The 16,267-nt window shown below is 46.1% G+C and overlaps 1 protein-coding gene across 1 annotated transcript; it reads left to right on the forward strand.

Moving 5' to 3' along the window:
- The first annotated feature begins 3,768 nt into the window (after positions 1–3,768).
- On the forward strand, positions 3,769–15,876 carry efhd2 (EF-hand domain family, member D2). Its single transcript, XM_049022820.1, has 4 exons — positions 3,769–4,309; positions 12,824–12,971; positions 13,261–13,395; positions 13,801–15,876. Exons 1-4 carry the CDS (start codon positions 4,026–4,028, stop codon positions 13,930–13,932), a joined length of 699 nt encoding a protein of 232 aa, XP_048878777.1. The 5' UTR covers positions 3,769–4,025; the 3' UTR covers positions 13,933–15,876.
- The last annotated feature ends 391 nt before the right edge of the window (positions 15,877–16,267 follow it).

Below are 16,267 nucleotides of genomic sequence, written 5' to 3' on the forward strand. Positions count from 1 at the left end.
GGTTCCTCCTACACTATCTGCCACTGCTTAGCCAATTAAATTGAACGTCCACCCTTCCCACAGAGGACTGATAAAAACTTGCTGAGGGAAGGACTTGGGTGGGGCTTCTTCTCTGAACTCTGACCCAATGTTCTGGTGTCTCTAGTCTTAAAGAGCGACTCGTAGAATACCGTTAACGTTGTTCACAAGGTTGGTGGTTCAGGGAGACAAACTTCAGGGACTATTCTGGATGTATCATCCAGCGCTAAGTTTCAACACGAGTCTGACAGCCTTGAAGTAATGGCATTTTATTCCCCATGGCTGTCTTACATTATGGAGATCTGCAACAGCGCTCATTTGCTGGAGGAAATGACATCATAGCTGTCGAGATACCACTTTGTGGAACGTTCCTAGAAGTTTGCTTGTATTCTGTCTGGTTTCTGGGTTTTAGTGGAAGGTGACGGCTAAGTTTGGGGTTGAGGCCCAAAGCTGGGGCCTATGCGTGAGAGGCGGTCCTCAGGCATCTCAGAAGGAGCACTGCAGAAGCACACAGAATCACTGCAGAAGCACACAGAATCACTGCAGAAGCACACAGACTAACACTCAGGTTTTCACATGGCACCAACCTGCCAAAACGCATCCAAGGTGAGATCGAATAAGACTCCTCTGCCGCCCCAGAAAGCGCTGCATGTGCCCAGTAAAACAGCAGCAAGAGTGTGTGGCCCATAGACGTACTGCACACGTTTCCCAGTGTGTGAGACAGTGATGCCTTTTTAATTTTACTCCAAGAACAGCCACTTCAGATGGGAGTCTTCTGCCTCTTAGTAGGTTGGAAGGAGTGTCAATTCGAGTCGCCTTCAGACAAGATGATGAAGCAGAGGGTTTGTCGTCGACTGTGGTGCCTTGAGGACCATCAGGGTCTCTGACACCTACAGTTCAAAAACTTCTTTGTTAAAACGCTACATATTACAAAGATGAGATTTTTAAAAATGGTTATTCTTTTGGAACCATTCAGTGTTATAAAATGTCAGTATTATAACGGCAAAATTATTTAGACCAACTGGATTCTCATAAGACAGGGATCTGCTGCAATACAAGTTGCAGATTTCCCTGCTCAAACACACCTTGTTGAGCTCACCAGCTAAATGACAGGTTTAGTAGGTGTGTCTGAACTGGGAAATCTGTAATACGGGGTTAAAGGAACTTTATGCAATTAGTTCTCTTCCCCGATGAGGCACATCTTTTCCTGAATAGCTCTGCTGTTTCTCAGACCAGTGAGCTTCACAATCATCCATAATCCTTGACTTGTTTAAGGATTCCCATGTCACCTTAAAAAGAATTACGAGAAATCCTGAAAATTCTGCACGTCTGACCTGTTTCACCAGTGCCCTTTTAATGTGTGGACCATCCATAGAGGAAATAATCGAGTTCATATAAACACTGCTAGTGTTAGTTCAAGACTGTTAACTTTTCTATGCTGGTGAGGAGACCTTCACCCAAGCAGAATAATGAAAAAATTTTAAGAGAGTAACTAAATGAATGTTACATTTATATAGCACTTTTCAAGATATCCAAAGTACCTTACAGAACCAAATAAGAAGCACTTCAGTGTCCACCACTGTGTCGCCCCCACCTGGCTGATGTGATGCCAGCCATTCTGCACCACTACACCCCCCCACACAGTAGCTAAGGTGGTGAAGGGGCAGGAGAGAATTCACCAGTTAGATTTAGGGGATAATTAGGGGGGCAGATCTGAAAAGGCTACAGTGGGCAGTTTAGCCAGGACGTCATGGTACCACCCCTACTCTTCCACACAGATGCCCAGACATCTTTTATGACCTGAGAGAGTCAGGACCTCAGGTTTATGTCTCATCTGAAGGACATTACTACCTTTACAACACAGTGCCTCCATCACTGCACTGGGGCACTGGGATCCACACTGACCACAGGATGGGTTAACCTGTTGGTCACACCAACATCTCTTCCAGCAGCATCCCAGCTTTCCCAGTTGGTCTCCAAACCAAGTACTGGTCAGGTCCAAACCTGCTTAGCTTCAGATGGATTACCTGGTCTGACCTGCAGGTGGCATGGCTAACTGAGCATTTTAAGTCTGGCTCTGGATTTCTGGTAGGGAAAAAACACTTATATTGCATTGTTGTGCAGATAAAAACTTCAACACATTGATATTTAACTTGGCGAACAGTAGTTTTTTTTTGTTTTGTACATGACGCCATTAGAGACTCACTAATTAGCTTATCTACCGCCACACCAAAGCCAAAATGTGAATAGGGAAATATGTCTTCACATTTAAAACCTCCCAGATATGCTATTCATTTTCTCATACATACTTAATGGATGTTGTGTTTCTCTGTCTGCCCGTCTCGCCACCCCACCCCCAGACCAGAGTGCCCTTTATTTGTCTTTTTCTCCCTCGCAATAATGACAGAGTTTACTTAGCCAAGGAACAGGAAGTGGCTGCAGTGAACTTCCTCCCAGCTCTCTACTACCATATATGGTAGCGGGACAGGTAGCCTAGAGTCTGTGAGAGAAAAGACAGTGAGGTGGGTTGGGTTGCCACACGCATGCGTAAGAAGCACATGAACCAGATGAAGCCGCTTCCAGTGTTACTATAAGCCACAATGAATCTCCCAGTAATGTCTCGTGAGCAAGAGAAGCACCTCAAGGCTCTCTGAGCCAAAATCCCAAGAACCTTTGAGAAAGAGTGATGTCAGTACAGTGAATGGCCAAGAGCAAGCCTTAAGTTATTAACTTTATTGACTTTAATGCCTGCTTGTTATGTTAGTCTCAGTTTGACTGTCTGAGAGTCTGCCAGCTCTTGAAAGCATTAACCCATCAGCAGATTCCAAACAAACGGTGTTACTCATGACTGAATCCCTACAGAGTAGCCTTGTCTGCAAATAATGCAGCACAGAAATGCTTGCTGTAGCACATTGTTTGCATCTCCAGTCAACGTCTATGTGTAACGTAATCGAAGCCGATGAGGAGGGGGAAATTACACAGATTCATACAGTGGCGTATTTTAACCTACAAGCAGTTTGATATTCACACTTCACTTACAGTGGATTAACTGATATCCAGTTTGGATTCTGTCCTACCACCTTCGTGTTCCGCAGTAAGATCTCGGTCATGGCTGGATAGGAAAAGATGGATAGAACCCAAGGTTCAGATACAAACTCCTTAACATGTTAAACAAAATGGCCGAATGGGGATTAATTTGAAATCCTCTAACGTTTTACAGTAAAATGGATCTTAATAAGATGTTTATAGAATTGATCTAACAATCTTGAACGAATCTAACAAGCTTCTCCTGCTAAACGGGCGCTGTAATATCAGCCTCTTCCACAGGGGGTCGCCTTTCAGATTTACCCCCGTAATCTGACAACTTTGGCGTGTTAGCTGAATGCTATGAGAACAAATGAATTTTGCTATCCATATCAGTGTATTTCTATGCGGCATTTCTATATACAGTAATATGCATTTTGAATAATAAATGGCACACCCAAGTGGTTTGTTTTTATGTTTAAATTCTAATTCTTTAGAACTGTATTTTTAGAAATGTGGGATCTTTAGGATTTTCTGAATTCGCTAATTTACTTTTAAAATTTGAATTATTGCAAATATTTCAAAATTTATACACTTTATTTTATTGACCCGGTCCGCGGATGTTCGGACGTCCCACGCTGCCCGGTGTCCTTTGGGGGGGGATTGCACGCTGTGCAGCGCTTTTCTGCCCTGAAACCATTCGCGTCCTTAAGAGGCGTGGCTGCATACAGGAGAGGTGAGTTCCGAGGAGGTGAGGCGCCTTTGGGCTGCAACTGCTGCCGCTTCTCTAAGGAGGAAGCCCTCTCGATCACTCTGGCTGACGAGGGGAATCCAGCACGAACGTAAGACTCCAAAAGGGGTTTTTCCAGCTCGTGGCGTGTTTCAGTTTTGGTATTTCGCGCATCACTTAACTGCACTCCAGCAGACCTTAGACGCACCTTCGCGGTGTTTTATCTGTTCGTTGATTCGGTTTTAAAAAAACCATGGCTTCCGACGAACTGGCATCCAAACTTTCCCGGCGCCTGAACATCGAGGACGGCGTGGAGCACCCGGTGGCCGTGGGCTGTGGCCATGAGGACGGAGGGGATGAGAAGCCCACCACGGCGAACGCCGACTCGGAACTGGGGGCCAAACTGCTCCGGCGCGGGGAGCTGAACGAAGGGATCGGGGAGCACCAGCAGCCCAGCAGCAAGGTGTTCAACCCTTACACCGAGTTCAAGGAGTTCTCAAGGAAACAGATCAAAGACATGGAGAAAATGTTCAAGCAGTGAGTCCCTGCCTGGGGTGACACGTGTAGAAGACGCGTTACTTATAATATTTGTCTTAGTATGTAATTGTGAAGTACTGGACCCACCCTCCCCATAACCGCGCAACTTCGTGCATTCATTTTTGAATTACTGTTTAAGTCATAAGATTTATATACAGTGCCTTAAAAGGCTCATTCTTAAGTTAAAATGTGCAGTTTGAAACGCCGCCTGTGGGTTGAATGTCTGGAATAACGCGAATAGTGTAAGACAAGCTGTCAAGTTCAGTGACGGATCCGGCCGCCTGATTAAGCGGTTCGGCTGTTAGACCCCAACACTCGCATCAGGGTTTGTACAGCAGCCTAAAAGGATCCTTATTTGTCGTGTTATTCCGGTTTATGGGCTCCAATTCATCCATTTGACTCAGTAATCGGGATCAGACGTAGTACCTTTGATCCTTTCGCACGGGGGGGGCGGGGGTGATGTGACAGGTGCTTGGTGATTTTTGACATTTTGTGCGGATTTTCTCCGTCCAGCCTGGAAGGAGCAGCATGTTGGCGCCGGTTTGGGTTTTTTTTTTTAATATAAGATTTGTGCAGCTGGAGATGCGTTTTCCGCTAAACGTGTCGACACATGCGTTTCTCGGGGACCGGGGACATAAAGGAGCGCAGACGCCCATAATGTCCTTTTAAAGGTTAAATTTGTAAGACGCCATATGACGGATATGTAAACATTAACAATACCGGTTACTGACTCTTACGTAGTTACTAAGATACAGAAACAAAGCTGTTTTAATGCTTAACTACACTCAGTTAAAAAGTTCATGTTCAGGGATGGACATAAGTTGTACGCAAGTACAATTTTCACCTTTAAAAACGATACGTGCGACTATCGACAAATACAGATGTTTGTAAAAGCGCAAATGCTTACTTATTTTTATGCATTTGCGCTGTTGTCACAAGAAAATACCTTGCATTTTAACCTGAATACCGCAATTGAAGTAGAGTTAGGACATAAATATTAAAATGCATTATATTCTGTTTTCAGCAGCAAAAACACTTAAAATAAGTACATTTACACTGTTACCACAATCGATTGCCGCACGTTTCGTTTTTAAAGGTGAACGCATACGAATTGCGTATCAGTTACTGTATGTACTGTTTCCTCTTCTAATGGAAATGCTTGTAGTTAACATGATCCCCCTCCCCCAAAGCCTTTGAGATAGATCTTTGAGATTTCTGGGTTGAAAAGCATCAGGAAGTTCTTCTGAGTTACCGCAGCCTCTTCCAAACCAGCTGGATTAACCAGAAGTGATCCAAGCACCCCAAGTTTAGCATGGGGCAACTGTTAGGAGGGGGTAGGGTCGGAAATCACGAGAGAAGATGGGGGTGGGTTAATGGTGGTGTTACCACGAGGGCCTGAATATAGTAGATGATCTTTATAGTGAGACAGACCTGAGAGTACAAGGATGTGGACAGTTTAGACACACAAATGATCTGCAAATTCAACTTTCATCTGTCGGTACAGATTTCTTTTGCTCAGTCAGCTTCACAAAGAATTCCCAGAAGCCACTTCAGCGACGAAAAACTGGGGGGGCAGGAAATGAAAAATATCTTTCTATTTATGGAGCCACACCGTTGTGCCGGAAGTTCATTCCTTGGCATGTTTCTCTCCCACTTTGTGGAAGTGAGACTTCTACAGAAATCTTCAAGTGAAAACTGTTACCCTTGGGCGAGCCATTCAGAAATACAGGTTATTCCAAAGCGACCGTCCCAGCTGCCCTGGGGGGGTGATACTTGATTGTTGGCCTGATAGGAGATCTCGGTTAGAAGGACCCTCAGAAACAGCCTGAGGTCATGGCTGCAGCTGAGGCCTTTGTGAACCAAGGTGGGGGGCCCCGCCTGGCCCCCGCCTGGCCCCTGCCTGGCCGCTTCGAGGGCAGCGTTGAGAAACGTCGTGTGGGTGAAACCACTCGTCTTGCTAGTTGAGTGGGGAAACTGCTCAAAGCACACAACCACACCGTGAAAAGAATGTACCCCAGGCTATGCGGACTGCAGCCCCCCCCCCCCCCCCCCCCCATCTGCTATCTGCTCCTTTGTGAAGTTATGCGTTACGGGGGTGGGGGGGATCACCATGAATTTACAGTCTGATCTGCCCACTTGGGCTGAATCTGCACAAACAGCAGACAGCTCCTTTAACTGAAGCAGTGCCACTGACAGTATGGCAGTAAGTGATGATCATTATCTTCCTTTAAACTTCTGCTCTCCCAGAGTGTTGAAACAGAACCGCTCGTTCTTCCTCCTTGGCCTGCTTCCCAGGCCGGCCATTGCACTAATCTGGTACAGTTGGCCCGTGACTCACACTCGCGGCACGCTGGACTCAACGGTCCGCGTTGCTGGTGTCTCATCAGTTTACCTTCCCGCCGTTTGCGTCTAGAGTTTCAGCGATAAGTAAATGCCAACAAGGCTGAAGCTACGGGCTGCTTCTTCCTTCTCGGCAAGCGGAACCTGCAGCACTTAGTTCCTCATTGATCTTGCAGAATGGGCAGGTCTGGAGCCGGCAGTTTCTGACTCTTCTGTGGGCCAAACCTCCATTTACCTGTGATTGATAGAGAAATGTGGTTTACATAGGACTGTCTGTCTATATAGGACTGTCTGTCTATATAGGACTGTCTGTCTATATAGGACTGTCTGTATCAATGTGTCCACATCGTCCCTTTTCCCAGGCAGGAATTACAGCACACAACCAGCTGGCAAAAATCAGAGGTAGCTGCAGGTGGCCGTGGGTGTACCAAAGCCAGGGCTGATCCCTGAAAATACAGACGGCAGTTAAACATTAATTGCAAGTAGTGTTATCACATGGTTCAGTGTAGAACCTCTGATAAGCACTGTAAGTTTAAGGGTCTGTAAGTTTAAGATCTGCTTACCCAATGAGGTTTCTCTGTGTCTCTCACCCAAGGCTTTATTTTTTTCCAGAAAAGCTTTATCTCTCGCCTTGAAAGTACGCTTTAGTGTCTTAGTATTGTTGGCTTTAGTGGAGGTTTAATAGCTTAATAGCTTTAATAGCTGAGGGGGCGTCATGTCTCAGGTGATCAGCAGAACAGGTGTTAGCGTGCGGAGACACAGGAAAGGAGGACTCCCATGTGGTGGTTAACCGGGGGGGGGGGGGGCAGACTGGCCCCCTCCGTGGAGCTGGATGGATTGCAGGCACCTCTGGTTCTCGTCAGATCAAAGGTGCCATTGTGTTCACTGTACATATCTTGGTGGGATTCAGCCAATAAAAGGAGCCTAAAGGTCATGGGGGGGGGGGGGGGGGGGGGGGGTGGCATAACAGCCAGAGAGGAGGGAGTGTGGTGGGAACTGCAAAACTCTCCTAAATGCCAGGTTTATCGCAGCCCCACCCCGAGGGGTTATGTGTTGGAGCGATAAATTTCGGAATGCTTACTGGGAGGTGACTGTAACTGTGGCAATAAGTGAACAAAAAGGTGTGTGTGTGTGTGTGTGTGTGTGTGTGTGCATGTGTATGCGTGTGTGAGTGCGTGCGTGCGTGCATGCGTGTGTGAGTGCGTGCGTGCGTGCGTGCGTGTGTGAGTGCGTGCGTTTCATCATGGTCTTCCTACAAGTCAAAATCCCCCAAATAAAAACTCTCACTGCTTGGTAGAAATCTTCACTTCATCTTCTGGTGTTTGAGGTTGGGGGAGTTTACAGTGAAGTGTCACTGTGATGGGCGGGGGTGTGGGGGTTGTGGGGGCGTGGGGGTGTGGGGGCCCTTCTCAGCTGAGAGAGCAGCTGAATCATAGAAAATGAAGGAATGGCAGTTTGGCTTTCACTACCATCTGGAATGGGCTTTAATGAATAGAGAAAATCCACCATCCAATGAGAGTGTGCACCAAGATCACTCCAACCAATGGGAGAAGACATTACCCTATGCAACGAGAGTGTGAAGCAAGGCCATTCCAACCAATGATAGAGGACATAATTGTTGTACAGTGGCAGCAGTGGTGCTGTCCAGTCGGAGGAGATCTTTGTCTTTCAACCAAGGTACGCTCCCCAATACTTTCAGTCCGTGATGATATCCAATGGAATATTTGTACATTTGATGCCCATGCATGACAGGTTATGGAGTTTGATTGAGGTTACTGGCGCTTGGATTAAGATGGACAAAGTTTGACATCTTGGCACCTGATGATGCTAGTGCTTCTAAGAGGTTATTACCAGTCACGCTTCTCCACATGTGTCCAGCTATGGAACCACACCAGCAACACGCACCTGCGCACAGGTGCAATATAATGTCAAGCACTGGTGGATGCTGATCCGATGCTAGCCTGGAGGCCATTGTTGGGAAACTTCTCAGAGCTGTTCTGGGTTGAACTCCAGCTGCAAGTCAGCATGTAATACCGATACATGCTGCCAGAAATTGGAATTTCCATAACTAGTCCAGGAAGGACAACGAGTGGGCAACAGGGGAAGGGGCTCATGTGTCAGAATGATGGCCTTCTACTGGCCAAGAACTTACTATCATATTTCAGTTGGTTAGACAGAGGTCACAGCAGCCTCGGAGATCCAACCGGCCTTGAATGATTGGTGATTAGGGTTTATCAAATCATGTGACCGGTTCTCTCACTCTCCCAAGGCCTTAAACACAGAGTGTTTATTATCCTAAGAAGAGCTTTGCTGGGAAGTCTACTTAACGTCAAACTAAAGTAAGAGGAATAGACTGTTAGCGTTTCCCATCTGGACTGGTGTGCTGTTTGGTGGATGTGATGTTTTCTTTATCTTCTCACTGGAGCAGAGATCAGTGATGTAATGACATAAGTTCTTAAAGACTGTGGAAATCTGTAGCGATCTGCCCATTTCCTAAGGCTCCCTCGTCTCAATTTTAAGAGCGGTATCTGCTACTTTGCTTGGATCTCTGTGATCTGTGATGGTGATGGTCCCGATGAACCCAACGCCAGCTTTGGCGTTTAGCCCCGAAAGCGGAACCAAGCCCTGCCTGAAGACAGCAAGGGTGCGTCAGCCTGCCCTGTGAAGGAGAGCGTGTACATTTTTAGGAAGCTCGTCTTGCTTCTATGAGCAGCTCAATCCGGGAGCAGCCAGTAAATCTGTGAGTTGTGCAAATGAGCATAAGCGATGGGCGGTGTCTGTGGTTGAGAGACACGTGTCATGTGCTTGTGACTGGGGGGGTCTGGAATGCGCTGCGATGACGTCGTCGTGCATGATGTTCCTGTGGCCAGTTTCCTCTGCCCCTCCCCCAGCCGCTTGCCTGTCTCACATGCTGGGCTGAAACCGTGTCTCCTGGGAAGGTTTTCTCAGAGCCGTTGGCTGTATCCTAGCAACGATCATTCTCCCTTTGGAGGTGGGGGCTTGGGAGGGGTCATGATGGTTGAGTGAAAGTGGGAAGAGGGTGACTAAGTAAGTGATTAACCATATTAACAAGATGTTAATGGAAACAGTTTGGACTCACCAGCCTATCTGCAGTGCATCCATCTTGGCTAAGCTCTGTCATCACGCCTGCATTCCATCTTTGATGATGATGATGATACTTTATTGATCCCCATGCGGAAATTCTCCATCTTGCTTTCTGTTGGTGAGGGCGAGCTTGACAGCGAAGGGCAGCCCCCCGTAACAGTGCCCAGGGAGCTGGGGGTTAAAAACCTTGCTCTAGGGCCCATAGACATGCCGAGTCGTGGCTTAAATCTTCAGATCAGACACAGAGGACCAGCCCCTGTGCCTCCTCGCTGTCTGCTTAGTGCTCTGGTGATCAGGTGATTCAGCACTGGAGTGGCTATGCAGAACTCAGTGTAATTGTATTTCTGGCTGCAATTACAGTCACAATAATAAAAAAATTATTTGTGCTAAAAATTAAAGTAACATCAAAGTACAAATGTGTCGTCATATAAGCATCAGATGGTCTTCAAGTTCAAAGGCATGGTTTTCCTGCTGGGTGTGTGATTTGAGATGCACCCATAAGCAGACCACCCGTCCTGAGGTGAGTTTGCGCCAATCGGTTTTCTCAAGGCGATTAGAGGCTGTGACTGGTTGTCGTAGCCCTGTTCACCACTGTGTGGCGCACTGCTCTGATTTCTGACCCAAACAATATGGCTTGTATATCCTTGAACAGCCCCCAGCCACACAGGTGGCATTTGGGCTTGGATGCTGTGTGCCTGTTGGAAGTTTTAGCCTCTCAGACCCGATGACTCTGCGATGGTGGCACAACATCTTCCTTCCACGCTGAAGTTAATCGTTTCCTCTTCACTCCGAAGACTCCTCTGACTCAGCCCAGAGCCCTCGGCAAGGCATAAGCAGGTCAAGAAACACCCTGATACCAAATATGGCTTAATTTCACAGCTCCCTCAAGCTGAGGGCCTGCCGGAAGCAGGCCTTCGTGGTCAGGGAAACCAGAACTGCTGGTGCTTCCTCTCTGCCTGTTGCTGGGTTGCGTGGTGCTTACCCAGCATTTCCTGCACACTCATATATGCCTCCCGCCCCCTAAAAACACTGGCCAGATGGATGAGGAGAAGACTTTGCCAGAAGAGCACTCCCCACCGTTAAATACATGCAGCAAGGTATCTCTTGCAGAAGTCTGGTCCTGCCTCCCGGGGGTCTGCCTGTCTAGCATGACTGTGCATGTGCTGCTCTAGGAATTTCAGACGTGATTGTCTTATGCAATCGGGAAACAACCGAGTATCACAACAGTATTTCAATATGCTGCATCATAAATTTGAGATGTTTGAGTTTGAGTTTGAGTTTGAGATGTAATCCATCATTACTTTTAAGGCTATCAGAATAGGATCTCGCGCATACTGTACAGTACTATACTAATCTGGGTTTGTGTTAGATATACACACTCGATTAGGGCAGCCTACTTGTACATGCCTGCTCGAAGACACACGAAAGCAAGCATCCCAGGGAGGTTCAAACTGAGATGCCCTGTTAGACATAGACAAGCACATACGGCCACACCCCCACGGCTTCTGTGGCAATGCCGGAACTTGCCGGGTAGGTGAAGACTGGGGCAGGCCCTAGCAGGCCCTCGGAGGTGTGGAAGCCCTGCACTCCACAGATTCCTCTTTTTTGCGACTGCCTCTGTCTTGACGTGTCTTCAGGTGAGCAGAGTGAGCCCAGCGTGCTTGTGCTGGGCCCAAAAAGTCAAACTTAAACAGGTTGAACATCACAGGTAATAATTTAGTGGAAACCTGAGAATGAGTAATTAATTGAACTAGACAAGCATACCAAGTATCGAGACGTGGAGAATGTTTCCGTGTCTTTGTGTAGGAGAGGATTTCAGGCGACACGTGTGAAGTTTTCAGTGGCTTATAGGGCAGGGGAGTTGGGGAGAGCGCTTACAAAATGGAAGCAGGCTTCCTGAACTTGTGGTAGCAGGAAGACACTTCGTGCATAAGACTGGGGGAGAAGGGTTGGGTGGGGGGCAGCATTTAACGGCGATTCATATCATGCAAGATGGGCACAGCAAAAGCAAACAGGAAGAGCCAGCAGAATGAAAGATCGACAAAGATGTCTGTTGTGTATGTGCGGGTTGGGGTGTGTGTGCACACAATTAAACATCTATAAAAAGTTCTAATGAGCTGGACATTAGGTGCACTTATAGGGTCACCTTGTTTCCATGCGAGAAATTCCATTCGATTTCAAAATAAGAGATATACCTGATGGATTTACTGGTATAACATGTATAATCCTCATTTGGCCTCATTTACTGGTTTGATGGAGTGTTTTGTTTTTTTCCACACTTTTCTGAATCTTTGTGAATCTTTGCGTGTCCAGATTGAAGCACATTGTCATTGGTCGGTAGGTGGTGGTTTTTCTGTTCCAGTTGCCTTTATGGTCTGAGTTTCAGTTCAGCATTAATTTCTAGATTTTTGATGTTTTTACATATTGCAACTTCGGAAATTTTTAATACATGTGATTAGACAAGGGAGTGTACCTTTGCTGATAGAATGGAGATACCGGTGGACTGTGTTTTGGTGCTGCTCTCTACTGGTCATCCATGGTATTGAGTCCTCTTAGGCAGACTTCACACCAGAGCTGTTCGTGATCCTCCCCACCTGCTACTTATGTAATATTATGGTACCTCTGAGTCAGAGTTGGCATGGACTTGCCACCACCCCCCCCTCGCCCCCTGGTGGCAGCCTGCACAAGCACAGCACTGTGTGTTCACAGGTTTTATCCATCTGCACATTTTGAAAACATATCTCCATGGTGATGCTAGCTGGAAAGATAGACATTGTCATGACATCTTCAGCAGACACATGCAATGTTGTTTTGTTTCTTAAATTCTCCATCTGCTTTTCTTTAACTGCCAATTTTCTTCGTTTTTGGGGGGATTTACTGTAAAGCGGTTGTGAAATGTGGGTCCTCATAAAGACCAAGCCGAGTGTTTGTGTTGGAGATTGACTAGCTGTGTCTCAGAGGTGTTTGCGAAAATATGAACATGCTGTTTGCACTTTAGCTCTGTAACCTGCACAGAACATCTGCCAAACTTGTATCCCCAAAACAAAAACAATCTCTAACTGTTTGTAGGTATGATGCGGGGAAGGATGGCTTCATTGACCTCATGGAGCTGAAGCTGATGATGGAAAAGCTAGGGGCTCCACAGACCCACCTGGGCCTCAAGAACATGATCAAGGAAGTAGATGAGGACCTGGACAACAAGCTCAACTTCAAGGAGGTGAGAGCTTCTCATGAAGTGTGGAGCTGAGGCCTGTTTCTGCTCCCTCCGTCTCACTCTCTCCATTTTTTTCTTTCATCTCTGTCTCTCTTCCTGTTGTGTCATAAGCAGGATTTAAGTTAGTGCTGGACCATAATTTTCTTCAGTGCATGAAGTTGCCAGTTTGTCAGGAGTGGGATTTAATTTCTTCCTGAATGTAAGAAGACAAGATGTTTAAGATGTTTAGAGGGTTGTCATCTGGAAACAGACACACTGGAGATTTAGTACTATGGACCTCCCTTTTCCACAGTTCCTGTTAATCTTCCGGAAAGCTGCAGCAGGAGAGCTTCCGGAGGACAGCGGGCTGCACGCCCTGGCCCGGCTGTCTGAGATCGACGTGTCCACGGAGGGAGTGAAGGGAGCCAAGACCTTCTTCGAGGCCAAAGTAAGCTGCAGACGTCCTTCCTAACAGATGCAAGCCGTGAGCGCAAAAGCAGCCCTCATGTGGCTGCTTTTAACATGATGTTCTGTCTGACAGCGTTGAATTTAATTGGTGCCAAAGTGCAAACTTTGCCCAGCAGGTCAGCCTGAACTTAATCTTTGAAGGTGAATTTCATCTTCTTTCTACGCCTTTCTCTGTCTCTACCAATCGCATGGTCAGCAGTTTACGGCCTGTGAGGACCACCCACCCTGACATGAACTAGACCGTGCCTCGCTTATTTGCGGCATCATTGAAATGTTGTCATCCCGTAATATTAAGCTTCTCCACATCTTCATAAACCGGTCCTGGTATGACGTTGTTTGCCGCACGCATCGTCATCACTTTCCAATTTGCGCTTCACCCGTGTAGGTTAAGGCCATCAATGAGTCCAGCAAGTTTGAGGCCGAGATCCGGCAAGAACAGGAGGAGAAGAAGAAGCAGGCAGAGGACAAGAAGCAGAGGCAAGCTGCTTTCAAGGAGCTCAAGTCGGCCTTCAAATGAGGGGCCAGCCTCTCCTCCATCGCTGGGCCTCCCCCATGCGCCCCCCCCCCCACACCTGATTCTCTGGGGCCCTGCTGTGACCCAACATCCACAGTTCCAAAGTATTTCTGTATGAATAAAAACAAACTGCTTTGTCGTCCCACTGCTAGCCTGGTCTCTGCATGCCCCCTGGTGGTGGTGGTGGTGATGACTTTGTTTCCCCACTTCCTGTTTGTGTTCCGTAACCAAATCTCAGCTCCTGCAGCTGCTTCAGCTGCCTTCAGTCAGACTACTCATATCAGGATGCACTCCAGGGAAGTCCAGCGTATCTGCCAGCTTGTGAGGCAGGGGCACGCGGCCGTAGCTGCACAGACCTCCACAATGCTCCATGGGGAGTGTTGGCACGTGTTGTTCGTAAAAATATACTGTAGACTTGTTTACAATATGTAAATCACCAATGCAAATGCCCTGAAGCTGTGCTGTGCCCAATTCCATCTCTGTTCCTCTGCCTGTTAAGGGTTTGTTTTTGTTGGCTTTTGGTCTGATGCTGGTGTTATAACTTCCTGCGTTTACCCACACTGGCGCCATTTTCCTTTCAGCCCGGGTGATCTCTACTCCCTATGCACTATTCTCACCGACTGCCTGACACTTGCTAATGAACCACATTTCAGCAGTCCCTCAGTGGTGGGGTTACCTTCCCTCCCTCGCAGGGGGCGTATTTTCAGATCCTGCTCCAACTTTGACTGTAACGTTTCTATAGTATTTTCTCATTTATTGTAATTAGCATCAAGCATGTTCTTCACTGCTCGATATCGGTTTGGATGTAAAATGCCTCTGTAGTTGCCTACAGAAGTGCTGGCCACTGATTGTTTCTTTGTGTGAGGGCATTTCCTTTGAAAATTATCTTTGTTATATAGCTTGTTATTGAGTACGTCACTTTCAGCATCGAAATCCTTGGTGTTATTTTGCTGGGTTTAAGCAAAGCAGTCGCTTTTAAAATACAATAACAGACTTCACCTTGAGCCTTAAACACTGAGGATTCCTATTGAGCCATCGGGTAACCAAATGATATCAAGCAAGTAATGGGCCATTGACAGAACGGAGTGAAAAATAACATGAACTGTAACACCTGTTAAACTTTGATTAAATAAAACTATTTTTTCACTAGAATAAAAAAATAGTTTTTTTAGAGTGTCTGCTTCTATATGTCCTGTTTTTTTCCTGCATGTCTTTCTGCATGTACCTGTAAATGTCCTAATTGAGATTATTATGTAATACTGCTGACTATGACAGAGTGACTCCATCCTATCTTGTGGAGATGTGAAGTTTAATGTCATGGTCAGACTTGGAAATGAGCTGCATAACTTTACATGCCATACAGTGGAGTCAGAGCCAATATGATGGTAGGGAAAATGTGTTATGTCTAATTGAGAACACAACTATGCCATGTCACAGAGGATATTAAACAATACACTGAGCTAATGTTTCTGGGTTTAAATGTTCTGATGGCTGGTCACCAGGGTATAACAATGCTTCCCTTGTTGTAATAATTGTGATTCTAGTTTATTGTTAATGTGTGTCCATTGCTACACTGAAAAACTGTGCCAAATTTACGGGGGAGTGTATCTCTGGATTAAGAGGAATTGAATGGGGAAATTCATAGACACAAACATGGGGGGGATAAGTAGGGAGTTTTGGGGGCTTACACTGCATGTATAAACTCTTCATTTCTTGACATCTCATGTTACCCTCCGTGAAGATGTAGTCAAAGTGAAAAGCATGGATAATACTTGTTATACCATACTGTATATGTCAAATACTGAAATGATATTTGCCACAGGGCTTGGTAACCTCAATGGATGCCCTCTCTGGTGACTAAATGATGAACCTTCACACCGCACATTTTGACTTTAAAAAGTACGTTTTGCTTGGTTTTATAAATTAATTGGATGTTATTGTGTGTTTCCACGTTTGCTGAATTTCTGACTTTGCAGCAATTCTCTTCGGTGTATGTTGTGTACGGTGTACGGTCATGCATAGTTCTGTGGGGTTTTGTATTTTAATACGAATAAATGACCCCATATATTTTTTAAGTTTCTAACACAAAGCTCGATTATTCTTGTGGCAATAAATAAAATACATACAATAACGTGTTTTATATTTTATTCATTTGGGTGCTAATCCGTTAATTATAATGTTATGTGTTTTAATCCATCCATCTTCCGACCGCAGCATATATTACGGTTGCCAACTTCGATCGGATAGCTGGTGTGAGATTTTCAATTAGACACGTCTGCCCAGACATTTACATGTATGTAGAAGTTTTATTATTTATATGTAGGGCTTGTAATTACAC

The sequence above is a fragment of the Brienomyrus brachyistius genome, chromosome 8 (genome assembly GCF_023856365.1).
Source record: "Brienomyrus brachyistius isolate T26 chromosome 8, BBRACH_0.4, whole genome shotgun sequence".
NCBI lineage: Eukaryota > Metazoa > Chordata > Actinopteri > Osteoglossiformes > Mormyridae > Brienomyrus > Brienomyrus brachyistius.

Bases quoted from the DNA above. Each gene is read 5' to 3' on its own strand.
- efhd2 (XM_049022820.1), top strand. From the start codon at position 4,026: ATGGCTTCCGACGAACTGGCATCCAAACTTTCCCGGCGCCTGAACATC. The intron at 4,310-12,823 runs GTGAGTCCCTGC...AACTGTTTGTAG, and splicing joins ATGGAGAAAATGTTCAAGCA to GTATGATGCGGGGAAGGATG. The intron at 13,396-13,800 runs GTAAGCTGCAGA...TCACCCGTGTAG, and splicing joins AGACCTTCTTCGAGGCCAAA to GTTAAGGCCATCAATGAGTC.